The sequence below is a fragment of the Citrus clementina genome, unplaced genomic scaffold (assembly GCF_000493195.1).
Source record: "Citrus clementina cultivar Clemenules unplaced genomic scaffold, Citrus_clementina_v1.0 scaffold_7, whole genome shotgun sequence".
Taxonomy (NCBI): domain Eukaryota; kingdom Viridiplantae; phylum Streptophyta; class Magnoliopsida; order Sapindales; family Rutaceae; genus Citrus; species Citrus x clementina.
Genome location: NW_006262075.1, coordinates 12810266 through 12821940, shown reverse-complemented (window position 1 = coordinate 12821940; position 11675 = coordinate 12810266). Strand labels below are relative to the sequence as shown.

Here is an 11675-nt window from a genome sequence, read left to right as displayed (position 1 = left end):
ACATGGTTTCAGTATATATATTTTGTAATACATATATTGTTTGTTCGCCTCAAAATTGTAAATATATGTATCATGTTGCATCTGTTTTTATTTTATATGTCAATTGGCAAAATTGCTTCATGTTATGATAGCCTTGATGAGCATTTTTGCTTATATGTGTAAATATATGCATCATGTTGCATCTGTTTTTATTTTGGCACATTCTGTATCACCATTTATTTTACTAATTTTTCTAGTGGAAGCAACTGCATTATTTTCTTTTTCCCCAAATATTTCTTTAAAATGAGTGAGTAGGTAAAATCTAAATTGATACTTTTGTCTTCTCTCTCTCCTAGATTTAAATTCTATGGTCAACCGAAAAAAAAAATTACTTGAAAAACAATCAACTAAGCCCCGACAGGCTATTCCAAACCAACTGTGTACTTCGGCTGCAAATTGAATTTCTTCATACTAATTGTTTGTAACATCACCAAGCATATATGCATATGGAAATTATTTTAAAATGTATACATTGTTAAATTTATTTTAATAATATTATTTTTGTATGAGTTGAATTTTGTTCTCTTTTTTTTTTTCATATGGGATGTAAATAAATAAGCAATTAAGAACATTATCGTAATATTAAAAGAAGGTTACAGGGACAAAAACGTATTTTCATCATAAGACAACCAATTTCATTAAAACTAATAATTTGTCATCCCATTACCTTTTTTTTAAAAAAAATTATCACTTCTTTTATATTTTATCGAAAAATGTGTCACCCAAATTACATTAACCCAGATTTATTTTAGTAAATTTTTCATCTAAATAAGAGTACACCACTTATGGGTATACGTCGGTATCAAAAAGAAATCATATATTATTGATGAATTCGTACAGTAGATCTGTCACTACGTACATCGATTTGTAGAGCAAACACGGGGCTGAAGATGAATCATTGTTAATCCATTTTGTTAGTCAAAGCTAAGTAAATCATCTTTCGGTGATGTGATGTAACGAGGCTCTAATTACTTTTTTCTTGTAAAACATAAGCCAATGAACACTCCCACGTTACTGTTAATGTATTGATTAATTTGCTAATTATCAGTGGCACAAACAATACCGAAGCTGTCCAGCTAACAATTAAGAAGTTGCTATCATGGAGAAATATATTAATTTCGTACTAAAGTAATGAGATCTTGAATACGGCCATATGATGAATGATGATCACAGGGTTGGAGGAACAAGATGCAATATCGCAAGATCTTGGGCATTTAATTCCTTCATAATCAGCTTCTGTCTCGAGTGATGTATGCTGAGACTTCGGCCACCGACGTCAGGAAATGACAAATTTGCAATCATAAAATCAATACCGGCAATAGATAACATATTATTCTTTTTATTACTGCAAAACACGTATGTTAAGGATTACCAAAATGCTTATACTATGATAGAGTAACAACCTCTACTCTATCATTCAATCTCGGTCCTCAATTGGTCTTTGATATGTGTAGTTCTGCTGTTAGTGTTTTTTTTTTTTTTTTCAAATTTCCAAATTGTAAACATCATTCCAGATTATAAAATTGCTCCTTACTTGATCGATCGGAAATTAATTAAGAAAATGAAGGTACGTCTTCTTAATTTCTTTAATTGTTTGATCGCTGTAGTTAATGTAATGTCAATGCATGTATGCACTAATTATTAACTGATTTAATAATTATATATAATATTGCAGCAGAAGATTGTGATGAAGGTACAGATGAATTATCAAAAGTGTCGGACACAGGCGCTCAAGCACGTCGCTGAGGCAGATGGTAAGTAAGTACGTGGTAATTTGGATGGAGCAAAACCGTTACTCTTGAAAATTTTGAATCGGATCGGCGGTTAGATTCAGTTTTAAAAAATTAAAATAATCAAATGGCTTGTATAAAAACAATCAAAAACTAAAAAAAAAAAACCCACAAAATAGAAAGGAATTTACGGTTTAAAATTGAAAAAAATAAAACTTAGTCGTTGAATTTTACATTTTATGTAAAAATTATCGGTTCAATTTGATTCTGAACCAATGCAACTCGTGCCCACTGTTAGTAGTAATTCTATGCTAATTATTATTAAACAAGGACTTTGATTACTCAAGTATCTTGTCAGTGGAGATGCCCTTTGAGCAAATTTCAATCAAACATAAAAAAAGGATAATTAATTAATAATTCATTTATATTTATAATGTTTTAAAAAACAATATGCTAATCATAGCTGGTGAGGGCAAAACAGGAAAGTATTAATAATAAGTATAAATGTATACCTTGAGAACAACTTGTCATTCATATGGGGTGATGATTGTGATATCAAGAACACTGGGCACTACTGCACAACAAAAGAATCAATGAACATAAGGAAGTTAGAAAGCAAATTGGGTTAATTTTGAACATAAGGAAGGTCTTTCCTCTTCAAGACCTTGGAGCCTACTCACCTTATTCCCATTCCTATCATCAATTTAATAAGTAAACAAGTTATTCATTCTGATTTCTCTATTTCGATTCTCATTCCGCTTTAGTAAACATAGCCTTAAAGGAGACAATCCAACATACGGGATCAAAATAATTTGTGGTTTATTTGTCGAAGTTTGAATTCATAGATTTACAGCTCGGTCTAAATGTCTATTAAGTATAATTTAAAAATCAGCATTATAGATATTTTTACTAATATTTGAATAAATATATGTATACTTTTATCAAAAATGGATTATAAAGAGCTTTTATGGAGATTGTTAGGGAGAAACTTCTGTGGGGCCAGCACGCGAGGATCCAATGGATCGCACAGCGGCATCAACAAATTTTTCATTTAAAAAATATATAAAATTACATTATTTTAATTTATAAATCCCATCAGACCTCCCAAATTAATGTGCAGGCGCGCGCCTCCTCAACCTTTTCCCGGATTGTTGGGGACTGCAGACTGCAGCTCACGGTTGAATGTTCCCTGTAGCGTTCTTGACGTACGCCAATATTTTAATCAGCTTTAACTTTAAGCCTATGTTTTATAAAAATTATTTCACCAGCAGATTACATGTGAAAGAAAGATATGCCTCAATTCACTGGTATCTTGTTGAAGCAGATGCATTCAAAAGGCACAAATTGGCGGTCTAATCTATTGTAAAGCCTTGTATTCATTTACATGATTACTGTCATCAGTATCTCTTGCTTATTCATTCGCTTTTCCTTTCGTTAGTTATTGCGGAAACGCGTTTGAGTAGTTATCAAAATTATGGTGATCACGTGAGCTGCGGAAAAAAAAAAAAGGTTACAAAGAAAAGAAATGGGATTTGAAAACAACTCTCATAATCCGGCTGAGACGCTGCAATTTCGTTATGCAGCAAATGTTGTTGTACGTTCACAAGTGAAGTGTGAAGCTAACATTTCACTTTGCCAATAGCCATGCACCTCAAACTAACCAATTAATTTGCATCTTCAGTTATTTCTTTGGTCGGTACTAAAGTCAAACTCATTTTACCATAATATTCAAGTCAATATTTCAACATTCTTTTCTCTCTTGAATCTGGTCAAATGTTTTAATTCACTCATTTCTTGCTAAAGCAGATGTAATATTCTCACTGACTTTGTTCAAAACTAGCTAGATATACGATAGCAACTTATTTGAATGATGTGCTAAAAATCCAAGCGAAACTTAAATGAGACAATCCAACATGCGGGCTCTAAAAATAATTTGTGGTATGTTGGAAGTTTGAAATAATCACGAAAAACGTATCTGAAAATGTCTAGCCAAAAGCTAAAGGCATTTCCATTTTATTATTTTTCGTTTTCAGAAACAGAAAACACTTATAAAGCCAAATTATATGGTAACTCAGGATGTCACGTGATTTGCACATGATGCATTTAAGGCAGCTTGATAAAAAATTAAAATTTTTTTTCTAAAGGGGGTGAGTAAAGACAAAACTTATTTTTTAACCTCTTATTCTAAATTCAAACTCGAATAGTCAACTAAATAAAAATGCTTTCAAATACTTGACCATGTCTTTTTGGGCAAATAGAACAAATTGAGAAATCACACTTGATTGTGAAGGAATTAGTTCTGCCATCTCAACTGAAAACTTGTTTATTCGCATTGCAACTGGTTTTGTTTAATTTTTTATGGGGTTTTTGATGTTTCCATCACTTGATGTTCAATTGCAATTGTATATTACCTTAACAAGCATTTGGTGATTTTCCAGTAGCTAATTTCTTTACGTCAACATTTTACTCAACTAAACTTTAAGCCTTTATTTTATCAAACTAATTCACCAGTAGATAACATGTATTTTTTGGCAAGAATTTACATTGCGAAAGAAAGATAAGCCTGAGTTCACTCGTATCTTGTTAAAGCAGATGCATTATTATTAGACGAAAAAGCACAATTGGTGGTCTAATCTACTGTAAAGTCTTGTATTTATTTGCATAATTACGGTCATCAATATCTTTTACTTCATTCACTTCTCTTTTTCTTTAATTATCAAGGAAACGAGGTTTAAGTAATTATCAAAATTATGTTAAATATTTGTGAGCCCACTATAGCGACCCTCAAAATCCAGCTAAGATGCCGCAATTTCCTTATGCTACAAATGTTGACACTTGACTGGTAAAGTGTGTGGCTAACATTTCACTTTGCCAAAGGCCAGGCCCGTGAAATCAACCATTTTGCATCTTCAATTATTTCACATTTCAATTTCTTTGGACGGTACTAAAGTCACAATCAGATAACATGTATCAACATGTAATATTCTCTCACTTACTTTTTTCAATAAACTTGACTATTGGTTAACATTAACACACATCCTCCATGTTCCATCAACTAGCAAAACCGGAACTGTGCATAGACTCATGCTTTCTCTCCCGTACCCTTTTATGACCCTTGTCCCCAGTTAGTTGACAGAATACGTCAATTGAAGGTTGCCTTGCAGTGTGCGTGTTTGATTATAATCATCGTAGAATAAGGACTCCCTGATCACAAGTCAATGAAATTGCAGAAAGTCTATGATCATTGAATGCTAATTCCATCTTACTGGCGTAGACTATGGTTTAATAAATATCTCGTAAATTTCCTCATCGCTTCCTATGTCACAATGATATTGGTGTAGCCGGTGATTTTAGATAAACTCATACCGGTGTACATTATGGTTTTATTATTAATTGATGGACGAACCAATTCATGTTTCTTAAAAAAAAAAAGAGAGAGAAAGAAAGAAAGAAATTCATATTGGCTTGTATATTTTATTGCAAAATATACAAGCCCTTGTACACATCGGATAAATTTCTACCAATACTGTAAAGAGAGTTCAAAGAGCCATATTAGCTGTTGATGCGAGATTCTGGTTATGCTCGTCCTACGACCAGGATATCTGCTCGATCAACCTCACCTCGATCAGGATCTCTCCTCGTATGCTTTCTTCTCCAAGTATCCCTGCGTTCACAGAAACGAGTCAGAGCACGCCGGTTGTTTTCCCGGCGTAAACCCTCCGACCCTCAAGTCAGATGTGAAGGTTCTGGGAACGCTTGCCACAGATCTTATGGCTTTTCTGTAATCTCCGTTCTTAGAGTTCTCTTTTCTTAGTTCAAATAGCCAAAATTCTAACCCTTTTACCTTCGTTGGTTACCTTTTTATAGGCTTCCTCTGAATCCAGATCTTCCGCAGTCCACGCCCGTCATTCTCCCCACTCTCGGGTGTGGACGCCCCATTACCGCCATTGTCGGCGAATGGAGATGACCCTCGTGCCTTAACTCTCGGATACGAATGCACGTCCTGCCAACTGTCGTTGATTGCGTCTCCTCGCCTCCATGCCTAGCAGGAGTGACCTTATGCCTCTGACAGGAGTTCGGCCTCCCGAATGGCATATTCGTGGACAAGCAGAATACTCCTGCTCCTATTCCCCTGCTACTTGGCTCTTGCAGGATACACCTGCTCGCAGAACCCTGCCACCAACCACCTGCTCATCACGTCTGGTCTCCTCGATGTACTTCCCTCAAACACAGGTCCCCCAGTTTCAGGTGTTGGGTAATGTAATGGACCAACAGTAGAAACTCAACGGTTCTCGTTCGCGTGGGGCTGGAAAAGGCTGCCAGGAGTCATGTCACATTTAATTGCGGACGAGGTGATGTGGCAGAAATCTGCCCCTTTATTTGAATTTTAAACCAACGGTTACGAGGCCCTTGGGATTTGGTACTGTTAAATGCTGGCAACCTAAAAGTCCATCCCTTTTATGAAACCCAAATCCTTTCGTACAGAAAACTCATCATCCACTCCGTCTCCGTCTCTGTCTCTCCGGCAAAGAAGTTCCGGCATAAAGGCCTCCATCTCTGTCTTTCACCGACTGAAACATTACTTCAGGTACTTCTTCTATCTCCTTGGTTTCGGATAGTTGTAGATAATTTCTCTTCTCTTTTGTTCGGGTAGTAGTTGGTGGTGGTGTTGTGGTTAGCGCTTAGGGAATGTCGAAAGGTAAAGAGAAGGTCATTGAGGTTGACGACGATGAGTTGGACTTCCTGCCTAGTTTGCTCACCGACCCTGCTTTTGACCCCGGGATCCCCTTAGAGCCCATTAGATCCAGTGTTGGTCCTAGCGCTAGGAGGATGTCTCCCCAAACAACCTCCTCGAGCGGAAATAGCGATGAAGAGGGATCTTCTAGGTCGGAGAACACCTTGAGTGAGGGTCGAGGAGATGATTCTGGTGAGGTGTCCCCATCAGGAGCGTCGCGACCAGAAGAGAGGAGTACAATAGGAGGTAGAGCCCTATCGCGGGATTACGCTATTGATTATATGACGTGCACGACCACGTTTGATGAGCTCGATGACCTCCGGCTTAGGTATAGTATTCCTAGTGAAATACCTCTTAAGATCCCAGGAAAGAAGGATGCTCCTAGCCGGCCTCCTAGGGGATACGTTACCCTGTATCTGGATAGCTTTAAGTATGGGCTGAGGTGTCCCTTGCAACCTTACTTTGCCCGAATACTTAACGGGCTGAATCTATCTCCTGGTCAGTTGAACCCAAACGGATGGAGAGTACTCTCTGGTCTGTTCATATTGTGGGACAGATGTTGCCAAAGCGAGCCCACAATTGATGAGGTGAAGCATCTGTACCAGCTAAAGAGCAGCCCCAAAGATGCCGGCTGGTACTATTTCTAATCTAGTACCAAGACTAGGAAACCTATAACCGACCTCCCTACTGGTGGTGGAGGGAATTGGAAGAGAAAGTTCTTTTTTGCTGGGGGTCCTTGGGGTCAGGTTGCACAAATGGACGGGAAGGATTATCGGGTCCCCCCCCGTTTCACGGTCCCAGGTTGCCTGCTCGCTTTAGATGTCTTGTATCCATAATTGTTCTTGCTTTATTGGCTTGTCTCTAACCAAGTGTCCATTTCCAATCTGCTCGTTTGTGTTGTAGTTTCCTGGGGTGTTCATTTCCCGCTCCAACCTGGTCAGCTCAAACAGGTTGAGGCTGTGCTAGTCAATTCCTGCCCGAGCCGAGAGCTGTTAACTACTTACAACTTGCTCGAGTCTCGCTTGATACTACCTGGCCATAAGATGGAGGACGCTGTGATTGGGGCTCTGAACAGGAAACGTTCTCGACCTCAAACCACGAAGAAGGACCAGAACAAGGACGCCCCTTCTGCAAAGCGGGCCAACATCGTGCAGCAAGTCTCTCCCTTGAAGACTTTACCTCCTGCTCCTGCCCAAATTGGGGAGACTAGTGGAGCAGCCACGGATCCTGCTTCCTCTTCTCCTCCTGTCGGGCCTCGATCTCGTTTACCTGACAGCCGAGCAGAACACTTGGTCCCCTACCTCAATGAGTTATCTAAACTCGTGAGCAAAAAGGACCTGGAGGACTTTGACGGCTGCACCTTGGGTGAGCTGGTGGGGGCCATGCAGTATAGCGCTTTCCACCTCAGTTGCATGACTACCTATTTCAAGGCTAAGGTTAGCCGCTACGACCGGAAGATGAAGGAAGATATTCAATCGGCGACGACCAGAGCTGACGTGGCCGAGAAGAAAGCAAGGGAGTTGAATCTCGAGAATCTGAAGCTGATAGAGCAAGAATCACTTGCTCAAGCAAAGGCCATTACCCTCGAGGAGGAGCTTACGAAGGTCAAGGAGGATCTGGAAAGGCAGAAGGCTACGTATGAGGCCCAGCTCGAATCTCTCCGCGACTCCCACCGAGCTCAGGTCGAGAACTTGGAGAAGGAGGCCGACAATCAGTACGACCAGGGACTTCGGCATTCTTATCGTTGCATCATGGCCGTCCTCGGGAAGCAACACCCTGATCTGAAGATGGATGACCTTGCAGCTGGTGTTGCTCAACATATGGATGAGGAAGCGGCCAAGGAAGATGCTGAAGGGGTAGAGCCGATCGTGATTGAGGAGGAGAACTCTCCTCCTCGTGCAGTCCCTGCTGCCGTTGGCGAGGCGAGCACCCCCCTGGATGCTACTGGTGATACCCCCCCTGCACCTGAGGAGGTCCAGCCAACCGATGATGCTCGGCTTACTGATCCACCATCTTCTTAATATATATCTTGTACTGTAATGAACAATTTTTGTGACGATTATCTCTTCTATTAATTACTAACAATTAACAAAGATGTTTTTGATTACTTTCTTGTGTTGTAATCATGACTTATTTTCCGTTTGAGAATCTGCTCGTCTTGGCATGTGGTTTTGCCACATACCTTGGAAAATTCTTCGATGCTTGAGATTCTGCTCGCCTTCGCGCGGTCGAGCAGACCCTGGTACACTTGGCTTCTGTCTCGCCGTAAACAGACTTTGAGACTTTACGAGCCTTTGCGTGCCTTAAAAAAAATTTTTTTTTTTCGATGCTTGGGGATTCTGCTCGCCTTTGCGTGGTCGAGCAGACCCTGGCACGCTTGGCTTCTGTCTCGCCATAAACAGGCTTTGAGACTTGACGAGCCTTTACATGCCTTAGAAATTTTTTCGATGCTTGGGGATTCTGCTCGCCTTCGCGTGGTCGAGCAGACCCTGGCACGCTTGGCTTCTGTCTCGCCATAAACAGGCTTTGAGACTTGAAGAGCCTTTGCATGCCTTAGAAATTTTGTCGGTTGCAAGTGACTGAAATTCCTCGACGTTCCATTAATTGGAATATTCAACTTACATGAAATTGCTTGGTCATAAAATAAATAACGGCAAATACGAACAGAAAGAACTTGAAAATATTAATGACTCTTACTAGAAATATTTCCTGAGATGTGCTGCGTTCCATTGGCGCTTCACCTCGTGGCCATCCATGCGAACCAGCTTGTAAGCTCCCGGACCAACTAGCTGCTTGACTCTATATGGCCCTTCCCAATTCGGACCGAGCACTCCTTGAGTCGAGTCTTTGGTGTTATGATTCACTCTCCTTAACACCCAATCTCCGACCTTGAACTGTCGTATGTTCACCTTCTGGTTATAATACCGGGCAACCCTCTGCTGGTATATGACTGATCGCTCGGCTGCTTGCTCCCTCTTTTCCGTTAGCAGGTCAAGATTCAAACATATCTGCTCGTCGTTCTCCTGCTCATTAAAATGGTCTGTCCGATGTGTGGTCGTTCCTATCTCAGCTGGCACGACCGCTTCATGTCCAAAAGCCAAGGCGAACGGTGTCTCCCCAGTTGCTGTTTTGTGGGTTGTTCTGTATGCCCATAGCACACCTGACAGCTCATCAACCCATGCACCCTTTTTTGCTCCAAGCCTGGTTTTCAAAAGCCTCTTGATGGTCTTGTTGGCTGCTTCTACTTGTCCATTCGATTGCGGGTGAGCAGGCGAGCAATACTTCAGCTCTATCCCGAGGTTTTGGCAGAAATCCCTGAAGCTGTGATTATCGAACTGCCTGCCATTATCCGTTATTAGGGCATATGGGATCCCGTATCGACAGACCAGGTTTCTCCACACAAAGTCTGTCGTTTTCTTCTCTATGATTCTGCTAAGGGCTTCGACCTCTATCCACTTTGTGAAGTAATCTATAGCAATTATGGCATGCGTTGCTGCTCCTCGTCCCTTTGGCAGTGGACCAATCAGATCAATTCCCCATTGAGCAAATGGCCAAGGGGAGACCATAGAAGTGAGCTTCTCTGGTGGTTGGCTGGGGAAATTTGCAAAACTCTGGCAGCTTACACAGCTCCTGGTCTTCTCCTGTGCATCCTGGTGCATTGTCGGCCAGAAATATCCCTACCTTCAAACCTTATGGGCCAGGGATCTCCCACCAGAATGGTTCCCGCAAATTCCTTCATGTACTTCTCTCAGTACATAATCCGCGTCGTCCTCGTCCAAACATCGAAGGAACGGCAGTGTATATCCTCGCCGATACAGTATCCCATCAATCATCGTGTATCTCGAGGCCTGGGCTCTAATCTTCCGAGCTCGCAGCTTATCTGGTGGTAGTACCCCATCTCTAAGGTATGAAACTATCGGCTCCATCCACGAGCATTTTTGTTCTATTCGCAGCACCTCCAAATTCTGCTCGATGCTTGGGATGGACTTCACCTCCAGAGGGACCGACTTTGGCATCTTTGGATCTGCTACCGCTGCCATCCTGGCCAAAATATCTGCTCGACTATTCTGCTCCCTAGGGATTTGTACCACCTCCACCGCTTCGAATTTTCCCATCATCTGCCTGACTATCTTCAGGTACTGCTCCATCTTTTCCTCTCTCGGTTGGAATCTTTCACTGACATGATTCGCAACCAGCTGGGAATCAGTTCTGATTTTCACTCTATCTGCTCTCACGGCCTTAGCCAGTTCCAACCCTGCTATCAAGGCTTCATACTCTGCCTGGTTATTCGTTGCTGCGAACTCTAACTTTACAGCATAAGAGATCTCCTCCCCCTCCGGGCCTTCCAATACAATCCCTGCTCCTGATCCCTGCTCCCCTGATGACCCATCTACAGACATTTGCCATACTTGAGCTTCGCCACTGTCTGCAACTACATCTCGTTGGTCTAAACATACTTCAGGCTCTGTAAATTCTGCTACGAAATCGGCCATTGCCTGAGCCTTTATCGCTGCTCGGGGTTTGTAGTCTATGTCGAACTCGCTCAGCTCTATAGCCCACTTGACGAGCCGACCTGAAGCATCTGGCTTGTGCAGAGTTTGACGCAACGGCTGGTTTGTTATTACCGAGACTAGGAATGCTTGAAAATATGGCCTCAACTTCCGAGCAGCAACCACAAGGGCAAGTGCCCATTTCTCCAACGGTGGGTATCTGGTCTCAGCATCGAGCAGGGCCTTGCTGGTGTAATATATCGGATACTGAACTCCTTCTTCCTCCCTCACTAGAACGGAACTGGCGGTCCGATCCGATACCGCCAAATACAGATATAACTTGTCCCCATCCCTCGGTGTGGACAGCAGTGGAGCTTGCTGCAAGTATTGCTTCAAGTTCTGAAAGGCTTCCTCGCATTCTGGTGTCCATTCTGTTTTCTTTCCCCTCCTTATCACTTGAAAAAATGGCTGACACTTATCTGTAGCCCTGCATATGAATCTGCTCAACGCCGCCAACCTACCCGTGAGGCTCTGCATCTCCTTCAGGTTACGGGGAGACCTCATCTGCACAATTGCCTGGATTTTCTCGGGATTTGCTTCAATCCCCCTATGGCTCACCATGAATCCAAGGAATTTCCCTGACTCGACCCCAAAGGCACACTTCTCCGGGTTGAGCTTCAT

At 41.7% G+C, this 11675-nt stretch overlaps 1 protein-coding gene across 1 annotated transcript; it reads right to left on the bottom strand.

Moving 5' to 3' along the window:
• Positions 1–10187: 10187 nt before the first annotated feature.
• Positions 10188–11675, bottom strand: LOC112096934. Its single transcript, XM_024181166.1, has one exon. The coding sequence runs from the start codon at positions 11673–11675 to the stop codon at positions 10188–10190; it is 1488 nt and encodes a 495-aa protein (XP_024036934.1).